This window comes from Spermophilus citellus, assembly GCF_964194105.1.
Source record: "Spermophilus citellus genome assembly, chromosome: 5".
NCBI classification, from domain to species: Eukaryota; Metazoa; Chordata; class Mammalia; order Rodentia; family Sciuridae; genus Spermophilus; species Spermophilus citellus.
The window spans coordinates 123,426,821-123,450,752 of NC_138186.1; the positions used below are offsets into that span (position 1 = coordinate 123,426,821).

At 38.6% G+C, this 23,932-nt stretch overlaps 2 protein-coding genes across 5 annotated transcripts in view; one reads left to right on the top strand and one right to left on the bottom strand.

Moving 5' to 3' along the window:
- TRAPPC3L (trafficking protein particle complex subunit 3L) overlaps positions 1-23,932 on the bottom strand; it is a 37,782-nt gene that overhangs the window by 8,033 nt on the left and 5,817 nt on the right. The gene's annotated exons all lie outside the window — the stretch shown is intronic.
- The window catches only part of CALHM5 (calcium homeostasis modulator family member 5), a 55,242-nt gene continuing 32,615 nt past the window's right edge, over positions 1,306-23,932 (top strand). For 2 of the 4 annotated variants that reach the window (XM_081296359.1, XM_081296361.1), the window contains exon 1: positions 22,487-22,606. Coding sequence is in view for 2 of the 4 variants with exons in the window: in XM_081296358.1 (XP_081152484.1) it covers positions 1,387-1,926; positions 5,276-5,656 (921 nt within the window). In the remaining 2 variants the exon portion in view is untranslated. Of the gene's footprint in view, positions 1,927-5,275; positions 8,450-22,486; positions 22,607-23,932 lie in introns of those variants that run through there. The other 2 variants (XM_081296358.1, XM_081296357.1) reach the window with 2 other exon arrangements.

Here is a 23,932-nt window from a genome sequence, read left to right on the forward strand (position 1 = left end):
AATTATTTTCTTAAATTATTTCTAATTTGAACTACTAAGAAGTTTATTCATTCATTCAATAGGTACTTATTGAGCACAGCCAGTCTAGCACACTGCCTGGCACACAGTGGGAGTTCAATAGCCATTTTCAAAATAAATTATTGGATGAGCATCTGATCTAAGTTTGATACCATATTTAGAACTGGAATATAGGAGTATAAGTGAGTTTTTGTCAGGCAAATGAGGTGGGGTGGGGACAGGGGCCACTCTATTATACTCTGGGTAGCAGGAACATGTCCTGGCATGAGGTATCATGATGAGCTTCAAGGGAGGTCTGTATCTCTCAATCTGTGGGCAGTGGGATCCCTAAAGATGTGAAAAGGATATGCAGCATTGGATTTCTGTTTTAGAGGGATCTCTTTCATGTCAGTATGTAGGGTTATGGGTGGGATGGGCATAAAGTCAAAAATAGAGATACTAATCTAGAGGTTACCATGATGACTTAGGAAAGAAGTGATGATCAGCTGGGTTCAATGGCACATGCCTGCAATCCTAGCAGCTCAGGAGGCTGAGGCAGGAGGATTGAAGTTCAAAGAGAGCCTCAGCAAAAACAAGGCACCAAGCAACTCAATGAGACCCTGTCTCCAAATAAAATATAAAATAGGACTGGGGATGTGGCTCAGTGGTTGAGTGTCCCTGACTTCGATAACAAATACCCCCTCCCCCCAAAAGAAGTAATGATGAAGACCCTTCTTGTTTTGTTTTTTTTTTTCTTTAAAACTCAAACCCTCCCTAAGCTTTTCCATATAGGTTAAATATCCTAAGATATGGCTCAAGTCTCTAAACTGTGCAGTTTTAAGAAGACATAAAATGAATTCCTGTCTTCCAAATCTTAAGCCATATAGTAAGAGGAAAAAAAGAAAAAGAAGGAAGAAAGAAAGAGAGAGAGAGACAGACAGACAGACAGACCATGGTGAAATTCTGTGTTTGGACATTGGATTTGGCTCCCCATCAAATGGCAGAAACCCATTTCTGCTAGTGTTGACTCATCCTGTTGGAAAGTTTCTAGACTATTGTACATCTTAGCCAGAACTTCCTTCTGATTTTCAATCTAAGCCACATGGAAATAATATTAAAAGGAAGCTTGTGCACTTTGAATTATATTCTAAATCCCTCTGGTTAGGCTGCCCTTCCATGGCCCCATATCCACCAGTAGGAGGCATTATCTGAACACTGTTGGGAAATATGCATTCCTAGGGAATGACATTGTTTCCTTATCTGGCTGAATTCAGCCTGAGAAGGAGGACTGTTGTTTCTAATGAAGAAAGAGCTCCACCCTCGGCCACTGCCACAGCTGCGGAGTCAATAGCAAGGGCAAAGCATTTTCCCTCTTTGTGTAGCTCCAACATGGATGCTTTTCAGAGCATGTTAAAATTCTTTCTTAACCAGAAAACTGCTATTGGCTACAGCTTCATGGCTTTACTGACCTTGGGAGGCGAGCGTCTCTTTTCACTTGTGGCTTTTAAGTGCCCCTGCAGCTCTGAGAATACGGTCTATGGGTTGGTTTTCCTTTTTGCTCCTGCCTGGGTGTTACTGATCCTAGGATTCTTTGTGAACAACAAAGCATGGAAACTCTTCACAGGTTGCTGTGTGAACCCCAGGAAAATCTTCCCTAGGGGTCACAGCTACCGCTTCTTCTATGTCCTGGGCCAGATCACTCTGAGTTCATTGGTGGCTCCAGTGATGTGGCTCTCTGTGGCTTTGCTTAATGGAACTTTTTATGAATGTGCCATGAGTGGGACGAAAAGTTCAAGACTCCTGGGACTGATTTGCCAGGGCAAGCCCAAGGAGTGCTGGGAAGAACTTTACAAAGTGTCTTGTGACAAAACTAGCATGCTACCCATGGAGAATGAAGAAGTGAAACTGTCCCTTCAAGCCCAGTCTCAGGTAAGAACAAACTCGCCTGTTTCTCCCCGCATGAGCTTGAAGTATTCTCTGTCCTCCTTTCAGCCAGGGTGGAGTCTGAGTTCTGCCAGAATATTTTGAAACTAAATGGAAATTGGAACATGATGCAGCAGTAAGACAATCTCAGGAAAAGCTTTTTAAAAGTTGGATGGCTCAGTAAAATTGCTGATTGGATTATATCTTTTCCATTTCCGAAAAGAAAATATCCTCTGGGTTATGTATATGTAAATGCTTAAGTACTTTAAAGCAATCTCTCTGGGATGACTTTGTAAATAATGCATAACACCAAATCACAAACTGAGTGTTAATGGCTGAATGGTAATTAAAAATTACTATCTCCTATCAAATATTCATTCTCTAACTGCTTTCTTGAAACATAAGCACAGCTTATCCATCTATTAAAATACAGCTGAACCAAATGAGCTACTACTTTTTAAAGTTGTATGTAATATAATTAGTGTAGGGATTCACTTGAGTGGTTCTGGTGATTGCTATTTCCATGTAAAGATATTGTCGAGATTGAGAAGAATTTTCTATACAATGTAGGACTCTGAAGTCTTAAATAGTGAAAACTGACCATATTCTCAAGGGAGATTATGTCTTTTACTCTTTTTGTCATACAGCTAAGAAAGTTCTTGCATTTCTTTAGAAGCTTAAGATATGGAATTTTGTTTTATTTAGTGGAAGAAAATTGTAGCTTCACCTAATTGATGCAGGGAAGTAGCTACCATCTGTCCAGGTATATGAACATAAATCCAGATGTACAGCCCTTCCCTGGCTTTAGGAAAAGAATGTGAGTAGTAGGAAATGCATTCCCCAAACCAAAATAAGCAGTAGACAAAAAGATTTGTCTACTGTCTACAATTTGGCAGGAATACTGTTTGTTTCAGAATAAATGTACTGAAAAGAGTATGATTTTGCTTTTTTGACAAAGATTTGCCTTTACAACACAAACAGCAAACTCTGTTCTTAAAATCATATTTTCCAAAGCTGGTTGGAAGTAAAGTCATACTTTATTTATAAACTGATAAGCCAAAAAAAAAATACCTCAAACAAAATCTTTTGTTTAGTACATAAAGTACATCTTAGATAAAACATGTCAGGCTCCCAAATATCTTCCATCTTTTGTTGAAGGAAGGTATTAATTACGAATGTTATGGCAGAATGAATGATTTATGGTTTATGTCCTCAGGCACCAGGCTCCGTTCAGTCAGTGCCAGGTCCAAACACTTATCACTGTGTAAGCTTTTCTTCTCTAAACACAGGCACAAGGAAATCATGCACATCCTGTCATAGCTGAGACTGGGCACAATGACATGTTGACTTTTCAGCAGAATGAGAAAGACCTGGGGCTGATTCCTATGGGAAGATGCCCCAGAGATGTGGACACAGGGAGTTGTGGCAATAGCAGGTGCTGACCATGAGGTTCAGATAGGCAAAAGGCAACATACAGTTCAGACCAATAATTGGGCATGTGGGTGGGAGTGGGAAAAGTACATTCATCCCTGGGTGGGGCAGAGCAACAAGAAATCCAGCTGGATGACTCTATTATTAAGGACAGTCAACTGGAGTAGTGGAATGGATCAAGACTTGGAGTTACCTGGCTTTGGGTTTGAATCCTGATGCTCCCACTCATGAGCTATGTGACATAGAACTTGTGTTTCAACTTCTCTGAGCACCAGTTTTCTCGTAGTGGGGGATAATATCACCTGCCTTGGACAGTAGTTGGAAAGTCTAGCACAAAGCTTCTAGAACACATAGGTTTCCAAGTTCTTGAGAAAACTGCCAGGATCTGGGGAAGGAGACTCACGTAACACAGGACACTAATAAGGGCTGGAGTGGAAGCATTTACCACACTGTAGTTGGAAATATGGATACTGTGAATTGAGGAGAAGGACAAAAATATTCAGTGTTCAGAACTCAGGTGAGAGCAGGTCAATGCTAAGGTCAAGCCTAAGAAAGATGAGGATCTGAAGCTGATCATACAGTTTCTGAGCTAGAATTAGCTCAGAAGCCTAAGTTGTAAGGAAAGAGGAAGTTAGAGGAAAGAAGTAGGAAGCCACAAGTCCACAAATGACTGAAGAAAATATGAGGACTTTCACATGATGGTTTTTTACCTCATTAATCATAAGTATAGAAAGATATAATCAGTTCAGTAACACTTTTCTATAAATGTATATGCATTTGAAAAATAGCATGTGATAATACCTAATGCACTTGTGTGTCCAACATCTTTTCAGTGAATCCCCCCAAATACCCTCTGAGATGGGTAACCCCCATTTTATAATTGAGGAAACCAAGGCACAGGGAACATCCATAGCAAGGGGAATGCTAGGGTTTAAACCCAAATAAGCCAATGCAGAGGTGCAGTTCATGCAGAGGCTGAGACCCTTTACAGTAATCCCTCATCTGAGAGTGAGAGGTTGGGAACCACTGATATGGAATCTATTGTGGTTCTGTTTTGCTCTAAATGGGTTCATTTGCAGATTTTTATTCTATTTTCAAATGAGCCCATCTGTTGAGGGATACTAAGGGTCATTTGAATTAAATGTTGAGATGATTTCAAAGAGATCTATTAGTTGTTAATTAAATATAAAATTAATTTCAATTGTGGAAAACAATTTGAACAACAAAAATATTTAGGCTTTACATTGAGATATGTAGACTTGCTTTAAAAACTAGAAACATAGTGGGACCCTTCTTATCAAAGAGGATATGAATTTTGTTTTTTCTAATTACCAAAATTCAGACGAATAATCCTCAAAATTTGGAATGACCCCAATTTTTTTCTTGGCACTTAGAGAGGCTTTAAAGTGTCCTTCTTACCACAGGCAGTAAGTAATGACTTTTCTTCCAGAGTGTCTGCTGCTCTTTGCAAACAATGTCACATGGTAAAATTGGCCTCTACCATGTATACAACACACATTTATCAATGCTTAAGACACCTGACTAATGAACTGGTCATTGTTCAAATGATCACAATTACTGATGCATAGAATTTTTCATTCTAATAGCTAATATTTGGGGGGCTCTTGATTTATCCAATTCTGGGATAAACCATACTTTTTATTCTTTTCCATTTGCTACCCTTCAGGTTATTTCTTTGTATGGCAACAATGTTGGGTAGGAGAACAGATATTAGGTAAACTCTAACTTCATGTTGACTGTTAAAAAAGTGTTTAAAATGAAGATGAATGATTTGAAATGAGGTATGGTAATGACTTATCAACTTAGCTATATGCTCCCCCTGGTTAATTTAGCTGTACACCACCCCAGCTCCCTGAGAATGGATTTTACTTTTACATCTCCTCCATATTTTTTTCTTCCTAAGATTCTAGGATGGTGCCTGATTTGTTCAGCATCTTTCTTCTCTCTGCTCACCACTTGTTATGCACGCTGCCGATCTCAAGTTAGCTATCTGCAGCTGAATTTTTGGAAGACGTATACGGAAAAGGAGAAGGAGCAGTTGGAAAATACATTTGTGGACTATGCCACCAAGCTGAGTGAGAGGAACCTGAAATGCTTTTTTGAAAACAAGAGGCCAGGTGTCTTTCCCTTGCCCACCTTTGCTGCCTGGGAAGCTGCTTCAGAGCTGCATTCTTTCCACCAAAACCAGCAACATTACAGCACTCTCCACAAGGTGGTGGATGATGGTCTCGAACCCTGCCCCCAGGACGATGAGACCACAATGGTCCTCGTGGGTACCGCATAAACTCTGTAGCTCATCTACCATCACTGGCTCCAAATGCCCAGCGGTACGTTCATTCAGAAAGCTTCCTGCTATATACACAACCATCTTGTGTCTCTGCATTTTTTCACAGCTACCTTCTTTACAAGACAATGACACAAAGAGAAACTGCTTTGAAACTCAGATGAAGACAGTGTCAGGATGTGCTCAAACTGGGGCTAAGTGGTGACACACACTTTTGCATTGGTGGTGGGCTGGGTTTATTAGGACCAAACATTGTTCTAAGTTCTAAGATTTTATGACTTAGTAGACAGATTCATGCAAGAGGATCTGCCACTCTTTGTAAATATTGGTCATGGTATCTGGGACTGAATTGGTGGCTTGTGCCAAAGCAAAGTACTCTTCAGTATAAACTGCTTTACACAGTGGGATCTGTGGTGTGGTCAGCAGGAGCCCCTGTTCCATAAATCCATCCCACTGCTGTTCAAGATGTATGAAATTCTACCATTAGGAATTCTTTACCTCAGAATTTAAAGACTTCAGTTCTCCAAAATGATTAATCGAAAGAATGTGAAATTGAAAAGTCAGAGTTTTCCGCAAGTTTTTACTGTGTACTGAAAGTATGCTCTTGGAGCAGGGGCCCTAAGCACTCTCTGCCTTTACAGACCAATTTCTATACTCAAAAATATTAATATTATGTATTAGAACACTTTGCTCAACCTAAAAGTTGTTTTATTTCTTTCTGATTTTAAAATTAAAAACACTTTCATGTTGGGCATGGGGGTGCATACCTATAATCCCAGTGGTTTGGAAGACTGAGACAGGAGGATCATGAGTTCAAAGCCAGCCTCACCAAAAGTGAGGCACTAAGCAACTCAATGAGACCCTGTCTCTAAACAAAATACAAAATAGCATTGGATATGTGGCTCAGTGGTCGAGAGCCCCTGAGTTCAATCCCTGGTACCCCCCAAAAGAAAATTTAAAAAAACAATTTCATGTACTTCTACAAGTATTGTGGGGCCCTGGGCATGGTGTCTACTATTCTGTGAGTATGTCTTAGTTCATTTGAAATAGTGTAATAAAACGCCATAGACTGGGTGGCTTTTAGAAAAATGGAAACTTATGTCTTTCAGTTCTAGAGGCTGGAATTTCTGAGATCAGAGTGCCAGGATCATGGTCAGGTTCTGGTGAGGGCCCTGTTCCAGTCTGCAGACTGCTGACTTCTCACTGTGCCCTCACAAGTGGAAAGGGCAAATGTGCTCCCTCCAGCAGCTTTTATAAGGGCACAAATCTCATGGCTGAAGACTCTGCCCTCATGATCTAGTTACCTACCAAAGGCCCCACTTCCTAATGCCATCACCATGGGGATTAGGATTTTGACATATGAATTTTGGAGTGATACAAGAATTCAGACCATAGCAGGACAAATTGGCCCTGACTAGAGGTCTGGGGCCACTGTCCAAAGTAGTACTGGTATAAAATTGTTTTGCACTTTTACATTCATTAGAAACAATTCAAATTTAGCCAGTTATGGTGGCGCACACCTGTAATCCCAAGAGCTAGGGAGGCTAAGGAAGAAAGATCACAAGTTCAAAGTCAACCTTAGTAAGTTAGAGAGGCCTTAAGCAATTTATTAAAACCTTATCTCAAAATTTAAAAAATAAAAAAAAAATTTTAAAAGGGCTGGGGATATGCCTCAGTGGTAAAGCACCTCTGGGTTCAATCCCTGGTATCAGAAAAAAAATTCAAATTTGCATTTTACTATATAATATATATAGTTAGTGTGTGCATGTGTATGTATGTGTATGTGTGTGTATGTAAATTCTCTGAGTGGAATTGAGCTTAAGGAAGAGGAACCATATTTTGCACTGTGACTCATCCCTTGTGTCACTGGCTGTCTACATCACTGAGTTTGAGAAGGCTAGATATTAGCTCCTTATTACCATGAAACATCCTGACTAACTGAGGGAAGAACCCTGCAAATGGAAGACCCAGAACATGTCTATGATATTGTGATTTATGATAAGAAATGTGCATTTTGTCTTCAGGCCCATTTTTTGGCACAGAGTTCCCAAAACCCTTATGCTCTCCACGATATGTTTTCTTGTATAGTAATGAAATGACTCTTGGCTCCTGGAGGACCTCATGCTGAAGTGCAGAGTAGAGGGTGGATATTGGCAGAAAAACCAACCATTATTAGTGGATTGAAACTACCTTACACCTCTAGGAAGTAAAGAGGGACTGAAAGGATGAATTTATTACCAACAGTCATTAATTTAATCAATCATGCTTACATAATGAAGCCTTCATAAATCACCCCTAAAGGACAAAGCTTCTGGGTTGGCTGGCAGACTAGAGGAGGCATGCCCAGAGAGATGGAAGCTCCTTACCCCTCCCACCCACACCTTGCTCTGTGCATCACTTTTATCTGGCTATTCCTGAGTTGTATCCTTTTTTGTAAAAATAGTTACTCTAGCAAGCCAATGACTAGCAAGCAAATGAACCTGAGAAAGGGATTTGTAGCCATGTCAGACCAAAGCTGTGGGTAGATTGGGAGCCTACTGCTTGTGATTGGCATCTAGAGTTGGGGAGAATTACTCTGGGAATGAGCCCTTAACCTGTTGGGGGGTCTGAACTTAACTCCGGTTAGTGTCAGAAATGAACTGAATTATAGACAAGCAGTTGGTGTTGGGAAATTGGTCAGTGTGGGAGAAAAAAAAATTTTAATTGTTGATGAATTTTTATTTTTTATTTATTTATATGTGGTGCTGAGGATCGAACCCAGTGCCTCACACATGCTAGGCAAGTGCTCTACCACTAAGCCACAACCCTAGCCCCAAAACCCATACTCTTGATGGTCAGAATGGAGAAGGAAAAATGAGTTTTTTTTTTTCCTCTGTATGTAATATGCTTTGGATTTTGGAGGTGCAGTAGCAATTTGTGTGTGTGTGGGGGGGTGTGATAGAGAGAGAGAGAGAGAGAGAGAGAGAGAGAGACAGGACAGAGATTAGGGATGAAAGATGGCAGAGGTTTTGGAATGAAGAGAGATAAAACTCAGCAAATACAAATGTTCCTCCATATCCCTTCTCGATTTGTCTGCTGAGCTGGGAGAAGGTAGGTGGAACTAGTCGATGTCTCTTGTGGAAGCACAGTTGTACAGAAGTAGCTTACTTATAGGACGTTAAAGATTGAGGAGTCAACTTGGAACATATTTCTGTCATCCTCAACCCAGAGGCTTTCTGAGGTCAGAAAGCTCCTGTTCACGACAATGGCTGCCCTGTTCAAGAATAGCCAAACTGACTAGTAACAAGCCAGCAGCCTGGGGTATTCTTAGCGGCAGCTTAATAAGTAGCAGAGGAGCTCATCCTCCTACTGTGGAACAAGTCACCCCACGATGAGTCAGGTTCTCATCTTGATTCCCGGTCCTAATTCCTTTAGAACAGTAATTTGCTCAGGGGGGAAATAAGTCCAAGGAAACTTATCTGTCCTATGAACAGCTTTGAAGGGAACGGGTGGAGACGGAGAGAGCAAATTGTTATCTGTTCTTGGGTGTTCGGAAGGAACCAGTATCCACAGATGGGGAGATAAACTGGTTTTGGTAGGGGAGACTTTTTAGAAGTGCAGACAGTTTGTTGTCTTAAGTTGGGTTCTTTAGAAGCAGTGCCTATCAGAAGAAGCCGTGTGTAAGTGATTTATTAAATCACCTATTAGCAGGAGAGACACAAGAAAGAAGGAGGTTTCAAGTGAAGCCTCGAGCCAAATAATCCCATAGGGAATTCTGGGCCACCAGCCTTGGCTTGACCTCAAAATAGGCTCAGGATTTTCAGCTGTGGCTAAGCATTGTTCCAGGGCAGGCGGTAGCATTCCCCAGACAATTCTAGGCAAAGAGCCACCAGTGGCCCAGGGGTGACCCTCCAGAAAGGGGTTCACTTCAGTGACTGAGGGATAAGCACCATGCTATTAAATACATGGAGAGTGTACCAGAAGGTTCCCACTGATGTGTGCTATGACAGTCTCCTTCAGGCCTAGAACTGAAGCATATGAAAGACATCCTGGACAAGAGCCCTCAAGCTGAGGCTGACTCCATTGTAAAACTTCTAATTTCTCTTGAAGCCAAAGAGCAACAAATGTGGGTGCCTTGTACTCTCTTACTATTATTGTTCTATTACATAAAAGAAAAGAATTAGAGAGTACTCTGAAAGGAATATGTATAAGAAAGAAATCATTGATATATAGCACCTACTTTTCCTAATTTATTCCATGAATAAGTTGTGTACAGGTATATATGAGTCCTTTTTTTTCCTGTGAAGTTCCTATTTTATTCAGACTTTACTAATAAACTTAGTAATTTTAGATACTATTATCATAAACATATCCAATGGCAAATGAGAAAAAAGGCATTTAGTAAAGATTTTTTTAAAAATAAGGCTTGACAGACAAATCATTACATAATTCTATATAATGTACTTATACCTTTAAGTAACACATTGCAAAATACATATGTGTCCAATATATATATATGTTTAAAATGAAAATATACATATGGTTTTCTACTCAGGACCTTTGAAGTGTTATACATTTAACATGTATACCACTGAAATGAATATATTTAACATGAAAATTTTAAATACAGTATCATATTTCAAGGCCTGGTGATCCACTGATTTCCTATAAGAACTGGTTAAGACTCCAGAAGTCACTAGGTAGCATAGAGTTTCTACCTGTTTTCACATGGCATATTTCAGGGATTTCAACTACTAATTTGTGTTATTAGTAGTTGAAATTAGTAGATAGGAAATAGTAGTTTCTATTGTTATAACACATACCTGAGATAAATCAATGTATAAAAGGATAAAATTTATTTTGGCTATAGTTTTAGAAGTTCCTATCCATGAATTGTGCTTTGGGCCTGTGGCAAGGCAGCACAACATGGGCAAATATATGGCAGAGCAAAATCACTTACCTCATGAGCAGGAAACAAAAGAGAGGAAGAAGAAGGGATGGGGTCCCACCATCTCCTTCCAGGTCATGCCTCCAATAACTTAAAGACCTCCCACTATGCCCTACCTCTTCCAACCACCACCTCACCCTAAGTTTCTAGATATTTGGAATAGCTAAGCTCAATCTATGCTTCTACCATGTAAGTGAGGTCAACTTTCCATTTATTTATTTTTATTTCCTTAGATAAAAATTATAATTGATAAAGAAGTAATTTTGAGTAATGGAAAGTTCACAAAAAATTTAGAATACCATTATGGTAGTAGTAAAGATGGGTTGGTAAGAAGTGTTAAAGCTTATTTCTTGGTCTCTTTCAGTGCTCAATAATCTGGTAAATTCCAGCCACTAGGAAAGAGTCCAATTACCTGGAGACCATGTCAATGTGAAGATGCCTAAGCTAGTCACACGGAAAAAGAGAGAAAGAGAGACAGAAATGAGATAGAGATCTTAACAGCCCCCATTGTTCCAGTCATTCTAGCCTAGGTGTCAGGCATACAAATGAAGAGACCATAGTGGAAATTCTAACCCCAGTATAAATGACATGGAGAAGAAGCAGGGAGTCTAACCAACAGCTGGAACAAAAGGCTCCAGATCTAAGGCCCTAGTCAAACCATTCCAGCATTCCCCAGCTATCACAACTGAAGCTGCAGGTTTTGTAGAACAGTCTCCACTATGTTCTCTACAAACCTCTGCCCCAGAAAATCATGCACTTTAATAAATATGCATTATGTTAAGAAACCAAATTTGGGGGCAATATGAAGCAACTTAGATAAACCAGACACAAACAAATAAAAATCAGAATTTATAAAAAGAAAATAGAGGCAAATTATATTTATAAACAGATTTATACAAAGATTTTCTCTATGCATAGACTTTCCCTTAAGATTTTCTTCTCCTTTAGGTTCCATTTAGCAGTATTTAGCAGTATGGCATGATTAGTAAATGCTGAATAGGTACCTCTCCAAAATAGCTCCACCAAAGCCTGAGATGCACTTTTAATTATTTCTGGATAAATTCTGTTTGAAAGGAACACTGCTGTGGGTTAAATTCCATTTAAAGTAAACATATTATTGGGAGGGGTAACCCATTAAGTTATTATTTGTCATTAATATCAGGGACAAAAATAGGAGTGGAGGAGATGAGAGGATAGGTTGGCCTTGAGTAACCTGGAAACAGATTGGTCTCTAAGTGTTGTACCTCAGAATGTTGTCTTCAGACCATCAGCATCAGCAGCATCAACCTGAATGATCTTGCTAGAAATGCAAAATCCCAGACCTGCTGGATCAAGTTCATAGTTTAACAAGATCTTAGCTGATTGTCTGCAAGAGTAGAAGAGTTGTTCTTAAACTTAGCACATATCAACATCATCTGGAGGACTTATTAAAATGCAGATTGCTGAACTCCACCTCCAAAATGTCTGATTCAGTAGATTTGTAGTGAAGCAAAAGAATTTGCCTTTTTAGCAAGTTCTCAGGTGATGCTGCTGCTGTTGGTTCAGTGACCACATCATGAGGATGATGACTCTAGTGCACAGAGCAGGCCATTCTGGGAAGGGAAGGCTAGAAGAAATTTAGAATTTGGGCTCTTCCCCAGGTCTACTGAATCAGACATCTTTGTTATGCTATATCAACCTGTCCAAGAAATTGAGGTGCTTTTTGGTTTCTTCAAGGATACTTTTTGTCTTTTAGGAATATTTTAATGTTTATCATACATAAGTTTTGCATTTTTCTTGTAAGCATTCTTTACTGGTATTCTTCATTGCTATTGTAAATAATTTCTTTTTTCCATCATATCTTCTAAGTGCTCAGTACACTGAAAAGCTCTTGTTTTTTGTGTATCAACTTTATGCAACAACACTGCTGGTCCTTTTATTGTTTATAGAGATTTTCAGAATTAGAAAAGTAACATTTTGTAACACCTAATAACATAATGGATCTAGATAACAAAATAAATTCTTAACAATGAGATAAAAGCAAGAAGGGGTGAGGCCTTGTGCAACTTGAAGACACTCATCTATATTAGCATCCCTAAACATGGCAACCAGGTATTATGTGCCTTGTGATGCAAGACTAGAGTACACAGCACCACCTGCCGAATATTGTTTCCAAAAAAATTAAACCTGAAGCTAATCTAGGTTTTAGACGTAACTATTAGCTTGCAGGAAATATGAGCAGCAGAAAGAAAGGTAGTTAATACCCTCAGGAAGACCAGATAGATCTAGACATAGAACATGCTATTTTACAGGTGCTATAGTTTGAATTTGAAATGTACCCCAAAGGCCCATGTGCTGAAGACCTGATCACCAGCCTGTGACACTATTGAGAGGTGGAGGCCTAGTGGGAAAAAGTTAGATCATTGGGGGGAGTGCCATTGAAGGGGATATTGAAAATCCAGTCCCTTTCTTGATCTCTTTGCTGCCATGAGGTGAGCAGCTTTGCTTCACCACATATTCTCTCCGTGATATTCTGCTTCAGCCCAGGCCCAAAGTGACAAAGCCAAGCAACCATTGATTGAAACCATGAGCCAAAGTGAACCTTTCCTCCTTGTAAGTTGTTTATCTCAAGTATTTTGTCATGGTGACAGAAAGCTAACCAATACAGTAGGTGATTTTTTTTTTCCCCACAGATTGATGGCATTAAAAAGAATATATAAGATATAGAGACTTAACCAAATGCAATATGTAGACTTTATTTGTGTCCTATTTCAAACAACCAACTGTGAAAATAACAAAAAAAAAATAATAAAAAATAACAAAAAAATAATGAAAAACAAAACTGTGATAATTTTGTGATATTTTAGAAAATATGAATGAATATTATATGGGTATTAAATGATTTTATAGAATTATTAATTTTGTTATAGGTTATAATGACATGCTGGCTTATGTTTTAAATGTTAAGTTCCTATTAATAAGAGTTGCATATTAAATGTTTATATATAAATTGCCATAGTGTTTAGAATTTTACTTAAAATACCCTAGTTTAAAAAAGGAGGGAATTGAAAGATGAAACAAATTAGCAAATATTGATACTTTTGAAGTTGGATGAGAAATACAAAAAAAATGCATTTTTTAAATATTTGTGTTTGAGAATTTTCCTAATAGTTACTTTGAGGGATTTATTACTATTTTCAATTTTTATAAATAACATTAATGTTCAAAAAGGCTAATGGAGTGAAGCCATCATTAAATTACAGAATGTAAATCTGGTCCCAAAGTTTGTCTGATGCCTGATTTTCAATACACAAAGGCTGCCTCGTGTTGCTGTTATTCTTATGTATTCATTTAACCTTTAAGAACATGTTTTTTCATTTTTAAAATAAAGGATGTTGAATAACTACATCTCAAAATTTCTTTCAACTCTGTCATCTTATGCTTTACAGTCAAGTGACACATGAATTCCCAGTCATTGGCTTCCTAGTGAAGTTCTGGGAATAGATGTCTGTCTCCAAGTCTCCTGGCCTCTCTCTTGGGCCCTGGACTCTTCCATCCTGAACAGCCTGTCACCTTTGGTTTCTGGATATTTGGAATAGCTAAGCTCAAATTATACTTCTACCATATCAATGAAGTCAACTTTCCATTTATTTATTTTTATTTCCTTATATAAAAATTATAATTTATAAAGTAGGAATTTTTAGTAGCGGAAAGTTCACAAAAGATTTAGAATACTCTCTAAACTTTGATTTTTACGTATTTTAGAGTCCATCTTTCTTTCTGTCTGACCAAGTATCTTTTTATAGTTCCAAATTTCTTGAATTTAGGAAAATGCTAGGAAGAAAACATTACAACTTTTAAATCATAATGGAAACTGAGATCAAAAAGGGGTAAAATGAATTAATGAACTCCCCTAATCATATCTACTGGATCATTTTAAAGAATAGGATGAAATCAGTAAAGTAATAACTCAGGTGATATCAAGTGACTCTATTTAAGACTAGTACCTCAAAATGTATGCATCCTTTGTCAGAGCATACAACCTATGAAATGTTGACTAGTTCCCTTGCAATAACATTCTATTCCTATATTTTAACATAAAAGAATGTGCTTCTGCAATAATAATGAATGCTGATGGTTTCAACAGAACAAGATTATTTCTCTCTGGGGTTTTGTTGACATTTGTGTCATGGGAAGAAACATAAGGAATAGTCATCAGGGTTTTTCCTTAAACAGTTGGCTAACTTTGAGTAAGTTTCACTGGCCCTCTGCATAAAGTATAGCAGTTTTAAAACTATGCAGTTAGGAACTGGTATTATATCAATTTCCATATTCTTTGGAACCAATGTGTTGAAAACACAGCTTTTCTTCCTTTCTCTTCCCCAGAAGATAAGATAGTTCTTTCAACCTCTAGTGGATGGGCTTGGCTAAGGTTAAAACTCTTAAAACTTTATTATATCTTTGGAGTGTTTCCCACTATTTTTTATAGTGACATTATATTTTATTTTGAAACATTTAATGGAAATAAAATGAGAGGTAAATCAAAGAATTTGGATGCAGTATCTTGAAGAGTGGCAGCCCTTACCTGCTACCTCACTTTTACAGCAATGCCCTAAGGCCCCCGGAACACAGTTTGAAAACTCTTGCTCTAAACATGGATGCCCATAGAAATACCTGAGGAGCACTTAAAAAGCTCTAATTCCTGTACTATTTCTTATTCCCAGAGATTCTGATTTGACTGCCCCAAAGTAAGCCCTGACCATCCTTGGAAACCTCCATATGATTTTACAGAGCATATGAAATTGATAAACCATTGCCTTGAAGTATCACTGAGACGTCAGGGCAAGTCTGGACCAAATCTTACTTTGACATGGCCTAAAATTCACACCAAGCAGGAAGGGCCCAGAGTTCAATTAACCTTCCTGATGTGTCTTCTAGTGCTTAGGTTCAGACAGTGCCTGCTTTAGCCTTTGGGGTTTTGTTTCCCAGAATATTCGTTCTACGATTCTCATCTCCTAGTAAGGAATTTCATCATAAGTAGTTAACTCAAGGAAATACCCCCAAAGCTAATGCTACCTTCAATCCACACACTTAGGTTTGTTTTGAAGGAGCTAGGAGTATGCCACACCAAAATGTTCCATGCTGGCATATTGACTGTTTTGTGTTCAAGGCACTTGAAAAACAGCATGTGCAAGGCAATCTCTCTGAACTTCATGCTGTTTCTTTTTTTTTAAATTTTAATATTTATTTTTTAGTTTTCGGCAGACACAACATCTTTGTTTGTATGTGGTGCTGAGGATCGAACCCGGGCCGCACGCATGCCAGGCAAGCGTAGAAGGAAAGTATGCTTATCATAAAGGACAGGAAGTTGAGAGGCTGAAGAATTCTGTACAGAATGTATTGAAATAATTCTTCTAGACTCCCCAGATAATTGAGACTTTTTTTTTTGCAACATCATATCTGTCCAATTCAGTGTACAATAGTTCAATCCTTTGGGTCTCCCTTTTCCTTAGAAGATTTCCAGGCTATGTAAGATTTGTGTTAAATAAATCATATGACTTTTTTCTATTGATCTGACTTATGTTAATCTTATTCTCAGGCCCAGCACAAAACAAATGAATGAACAAACAAACAAATAACCTAATTTGATAGAGGCAAAGTCTTTCTTTCCGTACGATTTTACATCATTATCTCATGCATTTCATCCAAAGGAACTAAGCAATAAAAATAAAACCAAGAATTTCTGATGTAAAATTAGGACAGCCTAATTTTCATATGCTGAGATAGAAAATTCAAAAATTCTCTCCTGTTGTATGTAACAATGAATTCCACTATTATGTATAATTATAATGCATCAATTTTAATTAAAAGATAAAATAAAAAAGAAGGCAGACAGACAGATAGGCATGGCTCTCCAGGAGCTCAAATCCTGGAACAGTCTAGATATCACTTGACCACAAAGAAGTCATTAAGTACTTTAATAAGAACAATAAAGACCAAGAAAAAAGAGGGGGAGAAAACCATATTGGTAAATATCAGGTTACTTTCTATGTAATGGTAAAAGCAGAGGGGGCTTCCTGATGGGGCTGGCTAAGATGGGCCTCTTTGGAGATACGGCCATCCTATCTTCTCTCTCTTGATTCCTTGGAATGTCTGATAACAACTTAGTGTAGGTTAGTGACATGAGACTTCAGCTTAAGTCCATTTTGGTCTGGTCTCTAGGGCCCAGCAGAGGGACTCAGCACAAATATAGGTAGCCCATACATTTAGTTTAAATGTGGGCAATATGAAACCATTAAAGTTAATATTGGAGAAAAAAATTCTCCCTGGAGCATCTCTGGTAACAATGCCAAGGACACAGGATCCTTGGGTCAAGCTAGACTTCCTGTCTAAGTCCTGATCATAAACAGAAGGGAAAGATGGGCATTCTTAAGCAATGGGAGAGGCAGCACTAAGTTAGTTTAGGAACTTGCAGAATTTGCTGAGAGTTAAGCCTAAAGAAATACTGTCTGTGACTAAAGGGAAAGTACTTTAATCCAATATAGTCATAGTTAAAGTAAGGGTAGTTTTCCCAAAGTGCCTTGTCATCATATTGGAATGAGGAGAAAATGTGGTTTGCTGAGTTCAATCCAATCAGCCTGCAAAATCCATAGACCTCGTGGCTGAATATACATGCTTTTCCACCAAAGAAAATTGCCCACATTTTCCCTCTTTTACCCCTCCCTGAGATTCAGAGAAAAAGAGATCAAGTATGTGAGGGTTTACATAAGGCAGTTCTTGCCTACTCAGTGGGAAGAATCAAGCCTAAATGTTTACATTTGTTTAAGAATTCTCTTCTATTTAATAAACTCATCTGCCATATTTCTAGACCAAATGGTCAAAATTCTCTATTTTATGAGTTGCTTTTGCTGTTAATATTACCATTTTTTAAATATTGAAAATTTTATTACCACAAAGAATTTTTCTTGTCTTTCAATTTACTTCCACGCCCTTCTTCTCTGCTTAAAAAAAAAATGCTACTAAGTAGGAAAATGGTCTGACATTCAGCTAACTATGATGCCAGCCTTCTCTGGAATGCTATGTCGTGTTGGGCTGTGACTTCCAAGGAATTCGACTCTTATTTACCAAGGGCTCCCACTTATTTTAATATATGTTAGAAAAAGTGGAAAAAAGGAAAACAATTCAACAGGCTTCTATCATTATGAGTTAGTCTTTGAAGAATAGAAATGGCAAAGAGAGATTTTGTATTTAGGCTTTATCTGGTGAGCTTCCAGTTTTTCAGTTGAAGGATTCGAGGAAGCAGCAATTCTAGTTCAACACAAATGCTGCTTTTTGCCCCAGTCTTCCCCTGCCCACAGGGTCCCTGTGATGAGAATTGCTCTCTGGCCAGGTCTCCAGTTTCCACCATGTGGATTGAGAATCTGCATTCTCCACATCATCCCGACTGTATTAACAATTGAGCTGTTCCCTTGACTCTTCTCCACCCCTTCAGCTCTGTTTACAGTAAGAAATGCCCGGGTCTCCAATCTAACCTAGACCCTGAGGACTCTGTACCATTCCAATACCTCAGTTTACTACCTTCATCTTTTGGCTGGGGGATTGGGAGGCACACACAATAATAGCTAAATTCTCAGAAGCCTATTTACAAATTATTGGTAATATGAGATAGAGGTGAGATATCCAAATAGATTAGGGTTTGGGATCTTGATAACCAACAAAATGACAACTTTGTGTGAAATAAATGGGAGGTGCCTTTCACCTTCAGCCCTTGGCACCCTGCACTGCCAGGGGTTTCTTGGCAGGCTGTCCTGGATAGAACACTGAGTGACCTGAGATGGAGTAGCTTTCAGCTGAGTGAAGTTGTTTTGCTTTAGTATCTGCCTTCTGCAGTTGTGAGGGAAGCACAGAGACCCTCTCCACTCCTAAAAGGTGGAAGTCACATTATCATCTGGTGAAATTGACAGCTGGGCAGCCTCAGTGATGTACTCCCAGCCCTGATGAGATGAAAGCAGCAGGAATGAGCCACCTTCTGTGAGAATTAGCATCAGACATCAGTATTCCATGACAGTGAGCTGTTAATAAAGAGAATGGCAGAAATTCCACAGAAAGAAAGAGGTTGCAGGTTTCCCTCTGTTTTATGCCCTTCTGGCTGAGTTTCCTAGCCTTTCTCTTAAAATAAGTTGTGTATTAGAGAAGGAGCTATGCGTGTGTGTGTGTGTGTGTGTGTGTGTGTGCGCATGTTTCTGTGTTGTGAGTAAACCAGGAATGAATGGGAGGCAGCTCTAAAATTGAAATTGAAATTTTCATCCTGATAAAAGAAAGAACAGAAGACACACAAGCCTTCCCATATCATGAATAGCATGCCAATGGCAGCACAGATCAAGTGCTGCGCGCATCTTACCGGGCATATTACATTAAGATTTGCGTCAGAATTGTGAAATAAGGCAACTTTTAAGGAAAGTATTTTGTTTTTAAAATGCACATTATTTAGGAAATTAAGAAAGTCTAATACAACCATCAAAAAGAAAGGAGAGGAAGTAATACACAGAAGAATAAAATACAAAATCTTTTCTAAAGAAATAAATAACCCAAGATAAGCTTATGTCTGACTTGAATGGACTGCTTCAAATTCATTTTATCTTGTTCTTATTCAGATCATCTGTGGTAACATTCTTTGAAAAACCACAGAATGCCAAGAGAAAGGACTGGAAAGATTAGAAGAAAAGAGTAACAAAAGAAAAAGTCCCACAGGATTACAGGACCAGAGCAAACTTCTATGACGAATTCCTTTATAAGCTCAGAAGAGAACCTAACACTATCTATGATAGCACATCATTTTTCTTAGGACAATTTGTTTACTTCTCTTCTACCAAAGTCTCCTTTTGAGCTTACTATTCTGAGAAATGTCTGCCCCACTCTTTCTAATGGCCTAAAATATTTACTTTCAACTAACAATGTGGTTTCACTTGGACTGCTTCCTAGGGGAAGCATTTTTTTAAAAGGTTTGCTTACTTGATTATTATCTACTAAATGCATAACAAAGAGTGTTCTACTTTGATACCTTATAGTAGGCATATGAAACGGAACCTGCCACACTAATATTTCCCTCAAAGTCTAGCTTCTGGAACAAAGGGAAGCAAAGCAAGCACCAGCCTCAGTAATGTGTATTCAGTGAACAGCGGGTTGATAGGTGAGGTAGGGTGCATACATGACTCTTACCCATTTCCCAGACAGGAAGAACAAGGTATTTGTCAATGATTTTTGCCCCCTTTAAAAAATCTCAACATGTTTTTCAGACCCAAATCTCCTCCCTGAGGGGTTCCTTATGATACTGTGTCCTGTGTCTCATTTACTCTGCCATTCTGGCCACAGTTATTGGGTGGCAGTGGGCATTTGAGAGCCCGGCAGTCAGTCAAGAGTTTGGCTAAGGGCCTGGAAATGACCTACCATGAAAACTCTACCCCATGGAGCCTGGTGATGGACGGGACAGGTTAGAAGCTCTCTTTTCAGGACTTTGAACATGAGATACACATAGGAAATCACATTTTAGGGATTGATTTGAGCAGAAGACCAATGATACCTGGAGAAAAGAGTGAGCAGAAGCAAAAAACTGTGTAGTGTTAGAAGCACTGAGACAGAAAAAAAAAAGAATAGAAAGAATACTAGGTAGCACATGAGCAAATGAAGCAGAGAACAGACGAGTCACCAAGATGGTGGAGGACTGAAGGAGGGAACCACAAAGGCCAGCTGAGGTGACAAGATAAACTGAAGGACTTTCCAGTGTGTCTTCTTCCATGAGGCCTGACTACTGTATCCCTGAATATCCCTCCATGAGCTCCCATGGCCTGACATACCCCAAAGCGGGCAACCTAAGGGAGTTTTTCTAATATGATTTGGCTCCATGGTGAATTTTAGAATAGATTTCAAACATTTTCCATAATAATGTTAAATGTAATATGTAATGATTTAATTACCTAGTTAATGTTTACATTTTGTAATCACAGAGTAGAGGGGAAAAAATGTTCCTCTTCTGAAACTTTCTATACTCATATAGATGGTAGAAAAAAAATAAACATTTCAATAAAATTTCAAGATGAATTCACTGTCTCCTATTTAATGAGAATTAGCTATTTTTCTGTCCAGGATCTTCTTGTGGTTCAAATCTTGTTATTGCAGATTTGTTATTGTGAACCACATTTAGAGTGCTGGATTATCAGTGTAGTGAATACTGCTTGAGATAAGAGGGTTCTTCTGCTTTTGGTGGCAATTGGGGTAGAAGGGGAAAGGGTAGGAATCTTTCATTAGAGAGGATGTGGATTACTGCCCTCTTCTGGGCAGAATGGGAGAAGAAATAGTGTACAGAGGTATGTAAAGATCTTCAGATATTTTCTAAGTTTACTTTAAAACATTTCATGAATGTCTATAATGTGTAGCATGTGGCTAACCCTAGCAATACTTGAAACTATTCCTCCCTTTGATAAGCTTATAGGTGTGATAGGAAAATGAAATTGTCTGGAAATGAGAAATAACTTCACTGAATAATACAACCAAGCATCAAATTAAACAAAATATATGTTTTATAACTCAGGGAAACTATTATTTCATTCTTTTAAACTTTTTTTTTTGATACAGGGTCTTACTATGTTGCTCAAGCTGGCCTTGTGTTCAAGAGATCCTCCTGAGTATCTGGTACAACAGTCATAGGCCACTGTGCTCTGCTCTATTTCTATTCTTTGTGAGACACCTTTGCTCTAGTTAGATGATTAATGGAAATATATACAAAAGAAACTGTTCAATGGAAAATTCTTGGAAGATCTGTGACAAATCACCAATAAATTGGTGATAAATCACCAATCAAATTGGATATCACAGACTGATTAAAATGTTAAATAACACCTAGACATATGTTGCTCTAGTCTTCTAATAGAAATGTTTTAAGGAAGGTTAATCATGAATTCCCTTATTTCTCTGAGGTTGGCTCTCAATTTTGCTTAACTCAACACTGCAACTCCTGCCTCATGCAAAGCAACTTTGATCCTCTAAGATCTATAGTTGTTTCAGAAAATGAATCTGGTTGACTTATAGTCTATGAGATTGTATGTTTTTCATATGGGCTTCAAGCCTTGAGCTCCCACTACATCTTTCACTAGGTGGTATCTGAAGTGTCAATCTGCTGCTGTGCCTTGCATATCACTCCCCTGGACTTTCAGATAGAAAGTAAAATTTTTAGCAATATTCTGGGGTTGTTTGACCGTATCATTTTAATAGCATGTGTTCATCAGCTTTTTGGCACTGTGACCAAAATACTTGACAAGAACAACTTAGTGAGGGATAGATTTATTTTGGCTCATGGTTTCAGAGGAATCAGTCCATGTTCTGCTGTCTCCAAGAAGAAAAATCATGGCAGAGGAGCTTGGTGGAGAAAACCTCAGCTCATGGCAGTCGGAAAGCAGAGGGGTGGAGAGGGATGGAAGAAGATAGGGAGAGGGACAGGGAGAGGGAGAGAGAGAGAAGGAAGAAGAAGAGGAGAAGGAGGTGGAGGAAGATAAGAGAGGGGAGAGGGGAGAGGAGAGAGCGGAGAAGAAAGAGACAGAGAAGGGAGCAGGGATTGATGCAGTCCTCAAGGCCTTATCCCAGGTGACCTGCTCTCCACCTCTGGACTTTGCTGTACTGGGGAATATACTTTCCATGCATGAGATTTTGGGGGAATTTCCAAATCTAAACCGTAACATGGCACTATTCTATTGTAATAAAGACAATAGAATTCATAGTCATGGGAGTGATTGAAGGAGAGAACATAGATTTGATTATAGGACTTAAAAATTTTGTAGAAAAGAAAAGCAATGGCTATATTTGATAACTTTAATAGAAAGTCCTTATTTCAGAAGAAAAGATGTAAACTGAAAACTGTATGTTTTAGTCTATTTTTCAGTTGTAGGAAGTTGACACCACCCTGGCAAGAGTGGAATGTGGTTTCCTTTGCTCCTCCCCCATTCAACTAGAATTGCACTGAGAGGCCAGAAGAGTTCCAGTGTGGCAAGCAGGTGGGACAGAGTCAAACACAAGGCCATGGAAGTAAAAATTTGCCATAAAAATGGTCATAGAATCCAGAGTGGCTCATGCATTCTGTGCTGGTTGTCTGATGGCCTCTCAACCCAAAAGCCACTCTTCATCATGCTGACTGTGGTGCTTCTGCTAGATCATGCAAACATTTCTCCTTTGCCCATAGAAGGTGCTATGGGGTCAATGCAGAAGGGAAGGAGCTCCTCATCTGGCTCTAGGGTGCCTTTTCTTGGTTTGCTCCTGGCCTGGTGACCTGCAGTGCATGATCCCTTCCTTTCTAACTTGCTAATTCTAGTCCATAGGTCTCTCTCTGCCATCCTAGATCTCAGCAGGGGTTTCTAACTTGCTAGTTTGGGCCCATTGTTCCCTGCCCACCAGTATCAGCCTGGTGGATTTCTCCATCATCCCAGGGACTCCTATCTCACCTTCTCCAACCAGATGTGAACCCTGCCCTTGGGAAAAGGAACTTCCTCCAAAATGCATTTCTTGTTCATGCTTTCTCTCTCAGAGTCAGAAGACTAAAATATGTTTATTTTCTTTCTAGTAGCTACATCCCCCCAAAATAGTTTAAAACTTTTTAATATTCATTATTCCTTGTTGAAATGCATATGTAGTATTTGTTCTCTGACTGGACCCCGACTGGTTTTCCTTACCTCTACAAATATTTAATAAAGTTAATTAGACTTGGATGTTCCTATTGAGTGTTAAGTTAGTATTTATGAGCACAATTCTGAGTAGAGGTTGACCTTCTATTGTCATGGAGCTGTGCCTATTCTAAAGTAACCTGAATCTTCAGAAGGGTTGGATTCTTCTTACAGATTCAGCCATGGCAGTCTTGTGCACTCAGATCAAGGAAGGATTTTTAAAAAGTAACTGGAATGATTTACTGGACTCCTTCTATTTAGATTCTACACCAATGTTGACTACTTTATTAGAATATAAATGATTTAGCCAGTAAAAAAAAAAAAAAATCCTCTGCCATTTAACTTTCTCTCTGGATTATGTTCTAAAATCTTTTGCCCAGAGTTTATGTTTACCACATCTACTATTCCTTCCCTGTTTTAGGCATCCTTATTTGTATTATATCCTATGAAAATTTTCTTTAAATTATTTTATTGAATTTTATATCACTCACCAAAAATATCATTGCTCTCATTATTTAATTAAGGTAAAATTTGAATTTATACTATAAAAGGAAATGATCTCATTTTTACTTTCCTGAATTTCTAACAACTGCAGTGTATTGGGTTTCAGATTCATAAGTCTTTTTCCACAGTAGTTTTTTAAAGTCTCATATTAGTATCACA